General features: G+C 36.6%; 1 protein-coding gene across 1 annotated transcript; it reads left to right on the forward strand.

Moving 5' to 3' along the window:
* The first annotated feature begins 5,058 nt into the window (after positions 1–5,058).
* Positions 5,059–19,133, forward strand: igfn1.4 (immunoglobulin like and fibronectin type III domain containing 1, tandem duplicate 4). Its single transcript, XM_005729758.1, has 23 exons — positions 5,059–5,104; positions 8,160–8,222; positions 9,243–9,365; positions 9,743–9,882; positions 10,148–10,247; positions 10,447–10,528; positions 10,605–10,797; positions 10,969–11,082; positions 11,464–11,632; positions 11,732–12,004; positions 12,169–12,390; positions 12,589–12,651; positions 14,272–14,387; positions 14,585–14,726; positions 14,818–15,111; positions 15,228–15,530; positions 15,783–15,962; positions 16,063–16,191; positions 16,300–16,379; positions 16,568–16,760; positions 16,934–17,230; positions 18,419–18,745; positions 18,835–19,133. Exons 2-23 carry the CDS (start codon positions 8,177–8,179, stop codon positions 18,837–18,839), a joined length of 3,591 nt encoding a protein of 1,196 aa, XP_005729815.1. The 5' UTR covers positions 5,059–5,104; positions 8,160–8,176; the 3' UTR covers positions 18,840–19,133.
* Positions 19,134–19,497: the final 364 nt, after the last annotated feature.

A 19,497-nucleotide genomic window follows, 5' to 3' on the forward strand; every position in this document is an offset into this window, starting at 1 on the left:
AAGACTGTTCCCTTACCATGTCAGCACATAGGAACTGTGTGGCGTCTTTACACCTGGGGTCTTGCCTGGTGTGATGGACACCAGTATCAATGGATCTTGTGTTCAAAGCTTGTTCCTGTGCTGCCATGATTAGTGCCTCAGACATCTTTCAGTCCAGCTTTGTCCAGCCACTGGTAGGATTTGTGGATGTCAGCCACTTCCTCTATCTGCCAGTGGAACATACCGTCCAGGGCTTGTCCTTCCATGATAGTTCCTCCTCTTGTTCCTCTTATTTGGGTTTCTGCTGCTTGAGGTATTCACTGAGCATGCGGTCAGTCGTGGCCTTCTTCCTGATGTACTCGTGGATGTTCGTTGTCTCACCCTGGAATGTGGTATTGACACTCACCAGTCCGCGGCTTCCTTCCTTCCGCTAAGCGTACAGCATCAGGGTGCTGGACTTGGTGAAACCCTCCATGCATGGTCAGGAGCTTCCTTGTGTTGATGTCAGTGGCTTCTATTTCCTCCTTTGGCCAGGTTATTATCCCAGCAGGGTACCTAATCACAGGCAGGGTGTAGGTGTTGATAGCCTGGATCTTGTTCTTACCGTTCACTTCTCAGGACTTGCCTCACCCTCTGCAGGTACTTGGTGGTTGAAGCTTTCCTAGCGGCCTCTTCATGCTTCCCATTTGCCTGTGGGATCCCCTGGTACTTGTAGTTATCCTCTATGTCTGCAATGTTGCCTTCTGGTAGTTCAATCCCCTCAGTTCTGACTATCTTCCCTCTCTTCGTTATCATCTGACTACACTTCTCCAATTCAAATGTCAATGTCGTTGCTGTATATATCCTGGTGGTCTGGCTCAGTGAATTGATGTCTCGTTCACTATTGGGATACAGCTTGATGTCATCCATGTAAAGGAGGTGGGTGATGATTGCTTCTTTCTGTAGTCAGTATCCGTAGCCAGTATACAAATAAATAAATGACCCATTTTTCACACACTGAAATCTAAGGCAATGCTTGACCATGAATATCTCAAAAAGCATTAAAGATAATAGCTTGAATCTTTACTGTGTTTTCTTACCATCAATGTGAATCTGTAATTTCGGACAAATGTATCAAAAATGTCTAAATATTGGTTATATCAGCACTACTGAAAGTCCCATATTTGAGGATACATAAATCAAAAACTTGAAGTTGCAAAAGTCAACTTCTGAATGATATCTTGTTGAATTACACAATATTGTAAAATAAAGCAAGTAAAATACTTTTTAACATGAAATTCTTAGACACAAAAATGAAGAAAATGCAATTTTTCATTCAACTGTCACACTACAAACTACAACTACAAAACAAAAATATTAGTAGTCCTGATAGTACTCTGAACAATTTAGTTCAATATGTGAATGTTTTCTTTTATTTTCAAGATCTGCGTCATTCCATCTCCAATCATGAAACTTTTTTTGCAATGTGAAGTTGTTTTGTGTTTTTTTTTTTTTTTCAAATTTTATCTAATCAGTATTTAGACATTTTTCAATGTATTTGTTCCAAATTAAAGATTCTGATTCATTCTGATGGTAAGACAGATCAGTAAATATTTCAGGCTTTTATCTTTTATAGTTTATATAGTTTACCAATATTATTTTTTTAGATTTTCATGTTTAAACATTGGCTCAGAGTTCACTGTGCAAAAAAATAATAATTGTGCTACAATTATAATATAAGGATTGTTTTAATACTTTCATTTAATACGCTTGAGAAACTTGAAGTCTAGAACATCGCAAAATGCTGCATTTGAACAAAAGTGGTGTGAAAACCCCCACAAACAATCTAAAGAGCTTTGAAAGAAAAGCATCCGGACTTCTTTAATTTTCTTCAAGACACCTCACCTCTCATTCAAGAAGCTTCTTCAGCTCTAAGAGCAGATGGTGGAGACCCAGATTTTTTTAAGCCCTATGGGAGTGTCCCCCAAGGGGGGCATGGATCCCCTATTGATCCTCCACCTAATCACACGAGCCAAGGTGTGAAAACGGGTGTGGGTCATAATCAACCAAGGCTTCGGGTGAACCCACTGTGAAACCTAGCCTCACCCTCATGGGATTTCCTGAGGTGAAATGGCCCAGCATGTGAGTGGGTCTGGGAAGGGATTTTAAAACAAAGACAATATAGATATGCTATTTTAAACCACCAATAACATTAGATGTGTTTTTTAAACACTGTTTACTGCAAAAACATTCAGTTTTCCTACAAACCTGTGTATACTGTGTGAAAATACATGCCTGGCTTCAAATTTACCTTTTACTCTGGTGTTGCAAGTTTCTAGGGAAAGTCATAAGTGATACAATTTCATGTGAATGACAAAGTACAACTGTGAAATAACTATACATCTTTTATAAAGTGCTAAGACATGCAAACATTATCAGTAGCCACACTGTATCCTATTATTAGTGGCACACATCATTAGTAGGAGTTTCCTGTATTAGGCTTTGACATTTGGAAACCTATAAACACATACCAATGGTATATAGAAATATAGAAATTCTCTGTAGTAATGCAGTAAGGAACAAAAGCATACCCTTAATTTAACAACCTAAAATGAGCACTCATTTGAGAACATAAAAATATATGCCATAAATGATTTATCTTTCAGCCATTTAACTGTAGTTCTAATATACTAAGTATACTGACGTATTATGCATTTAAACGAAAAGGGGAGAAAAACCTTTGAAAAGTGATGGTAACACACAGATAACACACTACCTTAGTTCAGACTATACTGCTTTGTGCAATTTTAGCTTGTTTCATCACTGTTTTGGAGGGTAGAATTTGAAGCTTTTGACTTTTGTGACCTTTTGCAATAAATGCCGCCAAGCCCATCAAGCCTCTCATATCAGCTTTCACTGTCTGAGAACCTCATAGTTCTTGTGTCACACATCCGACTTTTATTAAACATCTTGAACACACACACACACACACACACACACACACACACACACACACACACACAAGTTCATGCTCAGACTGAGCATAACTCTGTTATTATGGTACCACAATAACTGGGCAGTGGTCTAAAGTGCCAACGAAGATAAGTCGGAATGACTCCTAACATGTAAGCAAACAGCCCCAAGGTGGTAAGTGCGTTAAACAGAAAAGATATTTATACTCCATCCATCCATTCGCTACCGCTTATCCTTTTCAGGGTCGCGGGGGGTGCTGGTGCCAATCCCAGCTGTCATAGGGCGAGAGGCGGGGTACACCCTGGACAGGTCGCCAGTCTGTCACAGGGCTAACACATAGGGACAGACAACCATTCATACTCACATTCACTCGCACATTCACACCTAGTGGCAATTTGGATTATCCAATTAACCTATCCCCACAAGCTGCATGTCTTTGGACGGTGGGAGGAAGCCAGAGTACCCGGAGGGAACCCACGCAGACACGGGGAGAACATGCAAACTCCACACAGAAAGACAGAAAGGCCTGATGTTGGAATTGAACTCAGGACCTTCTTGCTGTGCGGCAACAGTGCTAACCACCGTGCCACCGTGCCACTATTTATACTAATAAAGTAAATAAATTTTTGAATTTTCTGTGATGTGTTAAAAGTAGTTTTACAATTCTTGGTCAATACAAAATTACCCTATTAAACATTCTTTTGGATGTATATAATAACATCAATTGGAGGTAACAGTGTAGTTCAACTATGTAGAATTGCATTGTTACTGTAAATACAGAAACAATGGAAATAATACAGTCTTAATTCGTGGGAATGATTGCTGTCCTGTGCTCAAGAAAAGTTGCTTTGGAAAGAGCAGTACTTTAATTCCTCAGAGGATTTCCCACCCTTTCAAAGGTGATTCATTAAAAAAGAAAAAGAAGAAATTTTAATGACAGCAGAACAGAAAAGCTGTCCTTATAGGTTAATACACTGCTCAATTAAAAGGAATCACCTTCATCGCAGGAATCCCGCCCCCCATTATGGAATGGGTAATGTATTAGAAATGAAAAGATCCTACATAATTTACTGCACTGAAAATGATCAATCTATGGGGGTCTGAAATCAAAGACACCCCAAAAATCCAGATCTGTAGAGGTCTGTGCATCCCTGAAAGGATACAGTATGACTTCCCAGACCATGACTGACCCACTCTCAAACAGGTCATGCGGAATGATGTTACAGGCAGCATGTTCTCAACAGCTTCTCCACACCCTTTTATGTCTGTAAACAGTATGAGGTGGACCTGCCAGTTCTGGTATTCTATAGCAAATGCCAATCGGGCTCCATGGTGCCAGACAGAGAGCACAGGGCCCACTAGAAGGCTCTCGGGGCAAAAGATGAGGAAATAAATCTGTCAGTGGCTTGCACCTTTCCTCTGCAGCAACGTATATAAAGAATATAGTTTGGCATATATTATTGTTTTTCCATGGATATTTGTTATCATTTGGCCCTTTTAGTTCAACCATCCCAGAAGAAAGCTCACCTATAGTCCTCTCAGAGCATTACTACCAAGTCATGTGGCTAATTAAGCCCATTCAAATACTGAAGAATAAATACTAGAGGGTATAAGGCTGTCAGCTGCAAGTATGAAGGATGTAGTGGTCACAGTTGTATTTCCCATTTTTTAAGCAAAGTATAAAGTAATGGGGGTGGCTGAAGACTTTAACACTAGTGTACACACTTGCTTTGTTGAGTATTTCTAAATGATCTGTAACAATGTGTGAAAGAGACAGAATAAAGGAACTGAAACAGGGAGAATTTAAAATGTAAAGTCTTGTAAAAGTGGTATGTGTGATCATAATTTCATTCATTTTTAGGTGTGTCATTCACAGTAAATGTCCTGAGGAAGCTTATGTATTTGTCAACAAGAAGTCCCAGTTATGGTCATCTCAGCACAAGGCTTGCAGGCAGCCTTGGCTTTCCGTCTTCCTATCTAGAGGTTGTGATTTATGCCAAAAACAAAAAAAGCAATCCCCTGTCTTGGCAGGCACTGTGTCTGACAACGTGGGAGCTTGTCGCAGAGTCATTGGCATTCCTGTAAGGATTTAATAGCTTGTAGACCAGGAAGGCAACACTCGAATATCAGCCAGGGAAGCAGCACCACTGAACAGGATCACAGGAGTACTGTGGTGAGTTCATCATTCATCTTATATACATCACCAGTCTTAGATGAAGGTGTTAAGTATTAAGACATGGCTCTAGTTTTTAACACTCAGTTCTGGGCCATATTAAATCTTAAAGATAACAGTAAATCCATGTGATAAACTGTGCAAAGTATTTGCCTATAAACACAACTGAGCTGACTTTTTAAAAATTCTTTGTTGTGCACATGAAAGTGGTTTAATTTTCCATCATTCACATTATTTAAGTACAGTGAAGTTGTTTTCTAATTACTCAGCTCCTATGTTTCATTAAATATGCATTTCAAAAGGTTTTTCAAAAATTTTGAAAATGCAACAATAATGCACGTCAGTATACAAACGTAACTGCTTACGTGAGTTCAAATAAAATGAACTTTATGTGATTTCCAGATCTTGTATATAATTGTAGCCAGTTGGCAAAAAATCCTTACTACTCATAACTTTGCCCTATGTCCGTGCACGTAGAAAAAAATATCACAGCCATACCTAAAACCAAGAACCATCCTTTTGAGAGCATGTTATTTTTTTAAAACTCCTAACTTTAATTTTTCTTCATGAATAGTTACTCTAATCTGCTCTATTAATTTTTCATCCATCAGCTTGTCAATTTATGGCCCCTAAAAGTTTTAAATGAAGATTTAAATAGATAAATGAGCTGCATAAAAATACAAAATAGTTTATGGTGAAATTCTGGAATAATTCAATTTAAGCAAACCTGGCACTCTAAGCTACTGGCATCAGCGTCATCTCCGTAGATAGCCACATGCTTTGTGAACATGCCCCTCACGGTGTCTCCCTTTTAATCATCTTTATGATGCTCTCAGTCTCTGAGTATACTATCCCGTACTGTATTTCATCTCCAGTCAGAGAAGCAGCTGGTGGCATTAACATCGACAAGTTAACATCAGCAAAGGCGATATTAGTAAATGCACCAAAAATTAAAAAGGACTGATTATGAAGGTTATCCGTTTGGTGCCCATAGATAGAAAATGTGGTAATCTATAGTGATTTAATTTGCTAGACTGAAAACGTTTCACCTCAGTTTGACATTATCCTGTCAAGTGATTTACAAGCATATTAAGATGTGCAAGATGGGATGTTCACAGTTTTATGTGGCATGTGACCTATCATATGACAGTCCAGTTTTCTCATCTTCCAACAGCCATGAAGCGCTGAAACCCTAGAATATCACATGTGTATACCGGGATGTGCTAGGTTTGTGCAAATACTATACATGAGAATGAAAGATGTCGCACGCATCTGAAATATAAAGTCAGTGTATCTAATTAATCAGCAACAATGTAGAGCTATACAGACTGAAAAATTATGATGATTAGTCAAGTTACTCAGGCATTCAGAAACAGTTTTTCTTGTTCACACATATGTGAAAGAGCTTTACACAGTTTGGTGGATTTTGACATAACAGCTGCAGACGTCTTACACCCTTCCCTGCTGTTAGATCAATGATTCAGAACATTAGCTCTGTACTGTGTACTGCATTGTGCACTGACACATCAAACAGGTTATTTCATTCGGACATAAAGTTCAACGCAGCCCACAGAACTTTTAACTGGTCCTGGGACACAGGAAATGGGTCGAACTAAAGTGCTCTGGAAACACTGAGTTTTGGGAAACAAATTTTCATCGACTGTGACTCACATCCACTCAAAGCAAGAGAGGGAACATTTAACATTTGGGAACATTAGCATTTCTCTGTCAAATGATATTTTTTACAGTATATAAAATTAGAGATCCAAGCAATGTTTTCATGTTTAAACCTATAGTCATGTACAGTTTTTCTTTTCCTTTTTTCTCTTATTTTCTTTTCCCTGTCAGACTTTGTTTTGACTGACAGCTTTGACAATCTCAGCATACAATACTAAACAGTATATAATCCCACATCTCTTCCTGTCATTATAAAATCTATCAAGCTGATGTTTCTCAACATATGGAAACAAAAAAAAAAAAAAAAAGCAAAAAAAAACAAAAAAAACCCCATAAAAGTAATAAATAAATACATCAGCTTATCATTTATTTCAACCAGAGTGATGGTTATAAAAGGATTTATTGACAGAATTTGTTAGTTTTCGTATCATTTCATACAATCTCATCTTTCTTAAAACCAGCACTGATAAAAATATCTAATTCCTGCAATTATGCATTAATGTTCTAATGAAATATTAACATTTCTGCAAATCCGCTTAAGCCCCAGCAACACTGAATCCATTAAAATTAATGTTCAGTCTATTTTAGTCAAGTGACATTTGTCATTCTAAGTATAGCAATCATGTGGGTAATGAAAGCCATGTAGAGATCCCTGCTGTGAATGGATCTTTAAGATCATAAAAATGTGAATTTGCTAAGCATGTAATCATTTAAACAACACGTCAGCTTGCTGTATCTTAACGACACAAGAAGAAAACTACAAATTAATAATAGTTTGCACAATAATATCATAAAGTGAGGTAAGAAATATGGGCTTTTCCCCTCAGCTATTCTTAAAAAGTTGATTTCTTTAATTTAATTACTCTTGGCATAGGGCAAGAGTTAGACGACATGCAAAAACAGATGTCCATGTTCTGTGTCTTTTGCCGTGTAGTCAGTCTGAATTTGTCACCAGTCACAGTATTTCCCTTAAGAACTCTCATAACAGGTTCTACATTTTAACCCTTCTTTGTTTTGAATTTGTCCTCAACTAATCAGTCCCCCAGAAATAAAACAAAAAACTCACAATTTTGTAGTTTCTAAAGAGGAACATTTTCAAACATGGCCAAATTTTGCTGCACATAATGATTTAATGAAAGGTTGGTCACATCTCGCAACGCCTCTCTTAAGCTGTTCGGTGCCAGATAACTGTTGAGTCTCAGTTTCAACTGAATCTTTAAACAATTTCTTTCAATAATACTTAATAATACTCAATAATCCAGTAATACAAAACTAAAAAATGCTCCTGCTATTTTAATAAATTAGTACACTGAAAATATTGTGTTATGTTTCCTAAATAAATTAACTTTTCTCCCCAATTCTTGCTGAATCCATTCAGGAATCAAAAGACCCAAGATGATTAGAAAATCAAAAGCGACAGACGGGACAGCCGCTGGCCAAGGTGAGCACTACATATAACTGTCTACAGCACTACAGAATACTCGACTAGCAAAACACTGTCTGTACAAATTTAAACGAATGATTTTTGCTTTATTATTCTAATTTTAACATCAATCTGCAACATGCAAGTGTTAACCAAATTAAATAAGTACTATGACTCTAGAGAGAAAATTATTAAATTAGGTATATTTGCATAATTCTGAATTTATCTGCTAGTCATGAATGTACATTGTCTATTACATTCCTCCTATTACTAAGACTATACCATACATCAGGCAGACAATATTACAGGTTTAAGCAAGCACACGTTCATTGATAAGCTGTAGCAATATAGAATAGGAAATGTGTGCTGTAACCATTACAGTGCAGATTATATATTGTTACTACTTTTTTAAATAGTTATATAGCATAACTATTCATTAAATATTCTGCAGGTCAATTTATTTATGTTGTTTGCTTGCTTGTTTGTTTTTTGGGTCAGTTAAACTTTTAAGTCGAATCCAATGTTACTACTATGCTGATCCATGCAGTACATTCTTCTTAACATATGCCTTATGAGCTCCTGCTGCAGAGAACTACAGTGGTAAAGAAGGTAAAGAAAGCAACAGAAAAAAAATGTTAGCCATTTATCTACCTACTGCTCATGAAGGCATCAAAAACTCATATGCAATGAATTTCTTGATACGCATGTAATTTGTGTGAATATGTATGTATTACTAAATATCTGTTCTCAGGCTGAATTTTAAATATGGATTCATACAGAAGATGTAAAAGAGGTAAATCTGACTGAAACGCAAACGCTACATTTAGTATATAACTCAGAGTGGTGATAAGGTGAGTAACATTAACATTTTAAAATATCAAGTAATAGAATGTGTTTTCAGCAATGGTTTAAGGGGGCTTGCTTACAAAAAAACAGATTTTGACAGTGAATACAATTACGGCTATGATTTTCATCCTTTTCCTTGCTCCAAGTGTCACATGTATTGCCACTGACATTTCATTTTCCAATTCTTGACAGTTGGGATCAAGAAAAAATCTAAGGTCCCAGGAGTGATGATTACACAGTTTATCGAGACGCTGCCAGAGGGAAAGAGCCATCCAGACTTCACCCGCAAGCCAATTGCTTTGACCATCCAAGAGGGTATGTTTCATAGCAAAAAAAAAAAAAAAATTTTAAACATTAATATTCAGGGGGAAAACATCGCAAGGAAATATGTGATTCTGCTAAATGGATTAGATCAATTCAATTTGCCCAAAGAAAAAGTCTCTGCCTTTCAAAAGCAAGAAGCCTGTGTCAGTAGAATTGCAAAACCGTGACTAAACATCTACAGAAGTGACAATGTTACCAAATCTACTCTGCATAACACAAATGATCTTTTTGCCTCTGTAATGTGAATGCATTAACAGGTACTGTTCACCCATTTCAATTTAATATCCATACTAAATGTCACCGTATATATTTGGATCTCTTCACTGTCTCCAGGGAGTGACCTGTCTTTTTCTTTTCTTTTTTTACAGGGAAATTTGCTTTCTTTAAAGCTATTGTCATTGGAGACCCAACACCAACTGTAACATGGAGCAGAAATAACGGAGATGTGTCTGATACTTCCCGGTACCAGAGTAAATACGATTCCCCTTCCAATGAGCATACATTTGAGGCAAGTGATACAGTAAAACTAAAGCAACATGTTCACATAAAGGAGAAGCAGATAATGTAAAGACAATCTAGAAGACAAAGATATTTGATTACATCAAAGGTAAATAATATTTGTTACAAAAAGTACAGTTATACAAATTTCAATAATAACCACATTATTGACTTCCACACCACGAATTGTGATAAATTAGATCAAAATGAAATTTAACACATTTGGTTGTTAATTATCTAGGTCCATTACACTCAGTATATCTTTTACTGTCCAGATGCCAAATGTTGCCCCAGATCAAGCAGATACCTACAAATGCTTCGCCACAAATGAATATGGACAAGCCATGGTCACAGTTGTTTTAAATGTGATTGAAGGTAAGGACTAATTGCTTTGTATAGATATGGAGATAGTGTGATGAAAGCAATCATAGAGTTATTAAATCTGCACGTATTTGAGTCTGCATGCAGATTCTGCCAAATTTGATACTTTGTTAATTCTCCGCTTAAGGCTATTTCTGTCATTTCACTTTTTCCTACATAGCTGATAATGTATTATCCTTTTTTTACTTTCTAGTGGGTTTTAAAAAAAACAAAGCCCAAAAGCAAGCAGCTGATGCAATAGAAGGGGATTTTAAGACTGTTCTAAAAAGGAAAAGGTAGGATTGAGGTCGTCTACTGATCACCATGCGTCATATATTAGATTTACAAATTGTTTACTATATCCATTTCCAGCAAGGTTCATCCCAAATCTGAGCAACCTGAGAAAAAAGAGGGAGAAATGGATCCAAAATTTTGGGAGCTTTTACTTAGCGCTGACAAGAAAGATTATGAGAGAATCTGTGCAGAGTTTGGGGTAACTGACTATCGTTGGATGCTCAAGAAATTAAACGAAATGAAGAAAGAAAGGGAGGAAGAACAAGCACAGGTCTGTGATTCGGTTCATGATTTTTTTTTACTTCCTTTATGAGGCTTGATGTTGACTATACAAGCTTAAATTTGTTTATAAGTTTATTCTTGAAAAAATAAATAAAGCTATTTAGTTGCAAAAAAATGTCTGTTTGCTTTCCTTTTATTACTTCCTCTGTTTTTGTCCCAGTTCGTCAAAAGCCTCTCTAATCTGAGACCTATTCAGGTCAATGCAGATGGCACTGCATCCTTTGAGATAGACATGGACCTCATTGAACAAAGCAGCTCTATATTCCTGTACAAGGTAAGTTATAGAATGAAGTCGTAACGCTACTAAACCATAATAGTAGAAAACAATGAATAGAGTCATTATCTAGGACCACCCCAAAATACCACAGCCATAATATGACCAGTGCTTGCAAAGATACATCAAGATAATTAGATGATATATACCAGATAACAACCTTTGAATTAATTTTTTATGTTTAAACATTAGATATGCAGCTTTGGTAATGAGTTTTTACTTCTTCTTTTTTTGATGAAATCCTGTTATAATGCTATCAATATTTAATCAAATAAGACTTTTGTTTTGTTTTGTTTTGCTATTGTCTTGCAGCTACATTGTGCTATGCAAGTACAAAAACATATGAAAATAACAATCTATGTATATACACACACTCCACAGGATGGTGAAATGATCCCTTACACAAAAGAACTGGGTGATAAGCTCAAGCACAGCCTTAAGAAAATTGGAAAAAAGTACATTTTCAGCATGAGAGACCTAATGCCAGAGGATGCCGGGCTGTACCAGTTGGATGTCGAGGATGTCAATATGTTTTCCACTGATTTTAAAAGTAAGCATTTTTACAATTGCACATGACACAACAAAATGAAGGATGTTGAAATAAATTCATGTATAATGTAGTATAATAAACAAATGTCTTATTTTTTAGTCCCCATGGTGGATTTCTTGGTGAAGATTCAGGAAGTAAAGGCAAAAGAGAGAGAAGATGCCATATTTGAGTGCGTCTTGTCAAACCCCTTTGCCAAGATTTTGTGGTTTGGCAAAAATATGCCACTGGAACAGGGAGATAAATATGACATTGAGGTTTCAGAAGACAAGCTCATTCACAGGCTGCTGGTTAAAGACTGCATGGTGGCAGATAAAGGAATTTATTGTGCCTGTGCAGGGATAAAATCTTGCAGTGCTTGGCTTGTCATTGAAGGTAGATCATCTCCCACCAAAAGGCTATTTTATAATATATGATATAATTAACTGACAATATTTTTTGAAAGATTAGATTAATTTAATCTATTATTGAGTTCATGACATAAAATACATTTTTTTAAGTGCACACTGTCACAAATCTAATTGTCTTTCCCAATTCAGCTGATAAAGATGCACAAAAGGGTAAAAAGACAGCAAGGAAAACAACAAGGGCAGGGGGATCTGGGCAGGATTTACAGAAAATTGCCAAAGAGCAACAAGCAAAACTAGAAAAGGAGAAAGAGGAAAGAAAAGAGCAAATGAAAGCTTCTGAAGAGGCTGCACCTCCACCTGCTGCACCCACTGACACTCCAGTTGTGGCTGGATCTGCAGCTTCCAAACCAAGTAAGAATGCCCAGAAGTGGTTTTAAATGAACATTAACCACATTAACCAAGAGAGAAAATGTCATTTTAGATAAGTGTCATGCACCTTTTCATATGAATATTATGTTGTTTATGTGGTTAGTCAACTTTTGTTATTATGTGGGTAATTATAATGTGTTAATCTATCAACCTCTGACTTGTTTTTTTATGGTTGATGAGGAGTGGTAAATGAACCAACAATCACAGGTTCACATCCACCAGTTGTGGAGGCAACAACCACTGGTAAGATCCTATAAATTACTTTGAGACCTAAAGTCCTTCTTACATCTAACTATTTAAAAGTATTATTTATGTAAACATTTGCCAAAATATAAATATAAAACTGCTAGTGAGGTCACAGTAATATTTTGGCTGAACTTCATAATGTAACCAGTTCATTATGTAACTACCTCTTCAAGGATAGATTTTAGCTGACTTTACCTTTTTTTGATGTTGTAAAATCATTATTTTTATTATGACAAAATAAAAGTACTGAAACTGAGTTGCAAGTCATTGAAATTATCAACAAACACAGAATAATAATAATAGCATTGTCATACTGTCTGTGATCGCACATAGGTGAAACATCAAAACGAGAAGCTGCCACAGACAAGTTTAAATCACTTATTGTTGTTATTGCCATCAGGCCATTCACCTGAGGAAACCAGTGGTAGTGAAATGCTAAATCAACCACTTGCATATGCAGGCATGCCAGATATTTAAAACTGAAATAGGACTACAGTACTAACAATATAGAAAGACTAATAAAATATCTATATAGTAGCTTGCACGACTTTAACAGAAGTGTAAAAAAATAACACATTAACATCAATGTATGTTTTATTCGAAACCCTGCTTACTTTTTTAATGCAGATAGATTTTAATTAGACGGAAAATCAACCAAAAATCCACAGGGGGGAAAAAAAAAACCACACAAAAAAACCAAAAAGCCAAAAGGAATGACATAAAAGTTATAAACTGATTTTCATGTCATTGAGCGAAATAATATTTGATCCCTTACAACTCAATCAGTGAATCAATAAAACCTGCTAAAGGCTAGAATGTGCCATGAGACCATCAACAAGAAGCTTGGTAAGAATGTGACAACTGTTGGTGCAATTATTAGGAAATGGAAGAAAAATGGCCTCCAATCGCCCTCGGTCTGGAACTCATTGAGTGAAATAAGTATTTGATAAAACAAAAAAAAACTTAGAACTTGGTGGAGGAACCCTTGTTGACAAGTACACTGGTCATATATTTCTTATAGTTTCTGTTGCACTTTTTCAAGTTTTTCAGTACCGCTTGCTGATTATTTAGCATTAGTGTTTGCAGACAGTTACTATAAACAATAGGAAACCGTAGGAATCTGTTAGCAACCAAAGTATTTCCAAAAAGGTATCTGGTACAGCAGCCCTTTTGTGAGTGATTTCATCTAGCAGCAACTATTCACAAGCTGGTCAGGGAATACACATTTTCCCTAACAACTGGTGGTTACCAGGGGTTCACTGGTGATTTTCAGTCTGTGTTATACAGACTTATACAGACTCAGGCCTAAAGTGGATTTTAAGTTGGGAGTCTATAGGGACTTTCTTGTCTTTAGAGCCAGTAACTGCAGCCATCCCCAGATGTGGCCACTTGTTTGTTTCACAAACTTGTTAAACTATTGAAGAATTACAGAAAAACCTTCCAAAACATCTAGAAAGTTCTCACCTTTATTTGAACAGCTATTTACTGAAATTAATAAAAACGAAACGTTTAAATACTGTATGTTTTCTGTTTTTATTCAATATGCATGCATTTTTAAAGACAAAGCTTCATCACAAAGAATGTCAAGAGGATTCTAAATGCATTTATGTTTCCTAGAGCCTGGAATTACCTCTGGACTTTCTAATATTTATGCCCTTCGAGGAAAATCAGCTGAATTGCAAGTGAAGATGAACATTGACAGTGATGGCACCTGGTTCAAAGATGGAAAGCAGGTAAAGCCAATGAATAAGTATTATTAAATCTATATTTTTCAATTTTAGATAGCATTTGGAATAAGTCAGTATTATGAAAAACAAGAAAACTCTACCTACAGTATGTTTCTATCATTAACTAATTTTATATAACAAATTGTGTTAACAAAATTGCCATATCAGGTACTTTCCCTTTGCTTTTTTAATTTCCTTTTTAGTTAAACTCAGGTGCTGGGATCACCATAACCAAAGATGGAAATTCTCATGAGCTAAGAATTAAAAGCTGCAGTGATGACAGCTCTGGAATTTATCAGTTTACATCAGGGGAACACAGCACACAAGGGAAGGTTACAGTTGGAGGTATAATATACTTTCTCTCGCTGTTACACTTCTATTAAATGGCAAAACAGTCACAGATCTTTAAAATGGACTTGTGCTTTGTGTTTCATAGATGTACCTGAGTTTGATCCAGATGACCTTCACAAGTTCTCTAAACCTGTGATAGTAAGAGCGGGACAAAATGCTGCTTTCAAGATGCCCTTTCCTCCTCAGGAGTCTTTGGAGGTCAACTGGTTCAAGGATGGCACTGAGCTGAAAGATGGAGGAGGAGTTAAGATTGTGAGGGAGCGCAATCACAGCCGCCTGTTGTTCAGAGACTGCCTGCGGATAGACACAGGGGAAATAAAGATCCAGCTGAAAAACCCATTTGGAGCCATAGAGGCCACATCTAAGCTTATTGTGCTTGGTATGGAAACAAAGATAAATATATGTGAAAATGAGATTTTCTAAAGGGTAAATCAATAAACTTTCTAATATTTGTTAACTCCCATACTTATGTTTAAAATTTAACATGATACCTAGATCGACCCGGTCCACCAGAGGGTCCAGTGAAGACGGTTGAAACTACCTCATCAATAATTGAGATTAAATGGAATCCTCCCAAAGACGACGGCGGCTCTGCTGTAACCAACTACATTATAGAACGGCAGCAGACAGGACAGAGTCTGTGGACAAAACTTGGAGACGTCTCAGCGGACAAGACCTCCTTCAGGGACAGGAATGTGACACATGGAAAGAAATACAACTATCGCATCTATGCAGAAAACCCTGAGGGTATTAGTGATGCCCTGGAGACAGCTGAAAGCATAACGGCTGGCATAATGAGTGAGTGTAGAAAAATGAAGTCGTGTTTAGTGTTTCTCGGCAAATCCAAATGAAAATGCTTTCATGTAGCTTTTGTGATTGCGTTAAATACTTTATCACTGCAGCTACTATAGCAGTCTAACATTTTATCATGGCTGGAATTTATGCTCTCTTTAAGAGAAACTGCTTGCAAATGTCTTTGATTAATTTAAGTATGTCCTAATTATTAATGATGAGAGTATTTAATTAATTAGACTTCTCATTATTTTATAGTACTCGCCGGCCCTCCTGGTGCTCCTAAAGTGGTAAGTGCCTCAAAAACCTGTATCAACTTGACCTGGACCCCTCCAGAGGATGATAAAGGAGTGCCGATCATTGGGTACCAAGTAGAGAAACAGAAGAAGGACACAAATCAGTGGATTCCCCTAAATGCAGTTAATGAACCTATTGAAGGTTTGTAAAACAAAAATAATTTCTACTCCTAAAGAACAATTAGCACCTTTCATTAAAGAAAATTGACTCTTTTATCTTGACATTAATCATATTTTTCCAGACATAAAGTACGCAGTCAAAGATATCACTGAGGGTTCAGAGTACGAGTTCAGGGTTACAGCAATCAATGAGTCAGGATCTGGAGATCCAAGCCCTCCATCTGCGATGGTGTGTGCAAAGAATCCCAACAGTAAGTCTTGACATGCTTCAGTGTGAATATAAATGATTACCTTAGTTATCCAGAGCAGTGCTTTTTTTTCCTGCATGAATTTGAATGTTTTATGTGTTTTATATCCAGTGAGACCTTGTTTTAAGGATCCAGAGGACTTCATTGTTGTCAGAGCAGGAAATTCTGCTCGTATCAAAATTTGCTTTGAGGTATGAATGAACCCAAAATCAGGTTTCCAAGTATTTTTTCATCCCTTAATAACTCTTAAATCTGTCATGCCAGTATTTTCTGCATTTACTTCCCTTGTCATATTTTTTGAGTTGTAAGTTCACCACAGGATGACAAGGGAGGATTTGCCTCAAATTTAAGGTAATTTATCTGATATTGATATCTTCAGGCTGAACCTCCACCTCAGATCACTTGGCTGAAGGATGACGAGAAAATATCTGCGTGGATTAATATCATAAATACAGAGGGAACATCTCAGCTTGTTATTCCCAATTCAAAGCGCTCAGATTCAGCCATCTACACTATTAAAGCCAAAAACTCTGTGGGTGAGGCTTCATTTGACATTGACCTTAGAGTCACAGGTAAGGACATAGATATCAGCCTATGATTAATGTAAAACAGGTTGTATCACTACTAGTTTCTGAACTTTGTGAAATATATAATAGACTATATTGTTATTCAATTTGCCGAACTGAACCAGAGTATTAGCAAAATAATTATCCCACTTTCTGTAACTTATTCTGTTTTTTGCTAGATGAACCCAAGGTTCCAGGGCCTGTGGAACTAGAGCAAACAGTACATGGAAAGCTAGTGATATCATGGGCTCCCTCACCAGACCAGGAGCTTGATGACCGCCTGTACTACATGGTTTCTCAACATGACTCCCTCAACAGAGTTTGGAAAACTATAGCAGACCGTCTATTCACTAACACATACACAGCTAGCAACATCCTTCCTGGGACAGAGTACCATTTTCGAATCTATGCCAAGAATGATATGGGACTGTCCGATCCATCTCCGTCACCTACATGGGGCACCAACATCAATAAAGGTGGGTTAGTTATTTTTTAATTATGCCATAACGGTGAACTAAACTATAGGGTGCATTAGTTTGATAATTTAGGTGCTTTCCAGTGACCATAACAGCTAATTTGTCAGAAAACAAACATTTTCATGAAATACATTTTGTGTCATTTAAAATCTATTGTCATCACTGTAGGCACACCCTACATTAATAATAAAAATGTAAGAGGTACCATAATCTGAGCAATCAAGAACAATCAAACTGTTAGAATGATTCTGAGGTTTTCCTCGTGTATTTAAAACCTGCCTGGCTAACCCAGGCCAACATATTATAAAAGACTGCAAGTTAAAAGTGGACAATACACTGTATTAAAAACTAAAAGTACAGTATATACATTTTTAAAACAGAAATCATCTCATCATTCTCTTTATTGCTATGTCTTGGTTAATGATTGCATTATTCTGATTTGTTTGTGTGATGTGTTTTGTCAGTTTTCTTAAAAGAATGGCATATTTAATGAAATGTATCCCAATGTATACTTATGCTTCCTGAGCCTAATAGATAAAGGAGTTTAATCTAATTAAATACATTTTTCTAAACTTAAAAAAAAAGTCCTGCATCTTTAAAAAGAAAACAAAATAAAACTTAAGCAAAACATATGTTCACCTGGTGGGACAAGAGAGAACAATAGCTACCATGCACTTTTAAAACAATTAGCCAACAGTTGCGCTCCTGCTCAGAAACTACCTTACCTCATTCCCTGCCAACCTCAAAAGCACACATCAGGCAGACTGGGCAGAGTCATCACAGTTATGATGTTGTCCTTTCTCAAATTTAGCACACAATATAAAGACTTTGTTTAGTTGCATCATGTGTGGAACGCCATACTATGACAACTTCTTCAGCGTCACTGAAGAAGTTGTCTCCAGATGATTCTCCAGATGATTATTATTATTCTTACATTCGCTCACTCTGACATTTCCCAGACAAACAGGCACAGACTGCATTAGGGAGCTGACAGGATATGTATTCTCACATTGAGCTCTACCACATATCAAGAAAAGTTCAGGGTTGCACTGGATATGTAAAACTGTTATAATGCTGCTATTTGAAATGTGATTAGTACGAAGGAATTTTGCAAATATTCTTGGACCTTTATTGACATTATTAAAATCTGACTTTAAATACTAACTTTGAACGCTCCTTCTCTTTAAGTTCCAGTAACTTCAAATGGAATTATTTCCACAGAGGTCTCCTTTGAGAGACCTCCATCTATCTTGGTCCCTCTGAAAGTCCACACACCACCTAAAGGTTACCAACTCTTTATGACATGTGCCGTTAGAGGATATCCCGCCCCAACTGTATCCTGGTACCTGAACGACATCTGCATCAACTCAGACAATAATTACTACATCACCAACTCTTTTGGTGTCTGCTCCCTGTATATTCTCCGAGTTCGGCCAAAGGACAGTGGGGAATATAAGGTAGTCGCAGTTAACTCTTTTGGCAAGGCAGAGTGTTCCGCTAAAATTTTTGTCAGAGGTAAGCTTTATTTAAGATTATTATTATATTTTTGTAGTTTGTGATGAAGGGTTTATTCTTATAATTGTTTTGCTTTTTTTCCTGAACAGATTAATTGGCAACAAACCTTTGTGGAGCTTTTCTTCTTATTGAGATCCTGTGGAAAATACAGAAATAAAATGAATTTTTTGGTTTGCTATATAACAGAAATAGTATAGTTTCAATACAAAGTGTGGGAAGAAAAAAAAAGAGCTTTAATGCAAACTCATTTGATGTGTCTGAAGTGCAATATCTACAATTGTTACCCTGTCACTGGTAATAATAACGATTAAAATGAGTGAAGTGGCAATCTTCAGTATAAAAACATCTGTCAAATTGTAACCGCAATAAATCAACAAACTGATGTGTACTCAGTGTTCTGCCTTCTCACCTAATCTTGTTTTATTGAGAACTTTTTCTATTTTTCACTGATACAAAGCATTGCATGGGTTTCAAGCACCACATGGCTCCAATTTATGAGCCCATGACAACATGCACGTCACAGTTCTACATCAAGCACTTATGATCCAAGTGTGCATTTTATTTCATTCCCACATATCCATTTCCTTTACATACTTATTCATGTAGATCTAAATAAAAAGACATCGATTTGCATTTTATCTAGTGTTGTAAAGCTACTATGAAAGAAGTCCATGTTGACAATCAGAATAGTTACTGTACTAGATCTAACCTGTTCATTTAGCAGTGTATAGTTACTGAATAGAGTAAAATAA

This window comes from Pundamilia nyererei, unplaced genomic scaffold (genome assembly GCF_000239375.1).
Source record: "Pundamilia nyererei isolate P.nyererei 1_Seehausen unplaced genomic scaffold, PunNye1.0 scaffold00034, whole genome shotgun sequence".
NCBI classification, from domain to species: Eukaryota; Metazoa; Chordata; class Actinopteri; order Cichliformes; family Cichlidae; genus Pundamilia; species Pundamilia nyererei.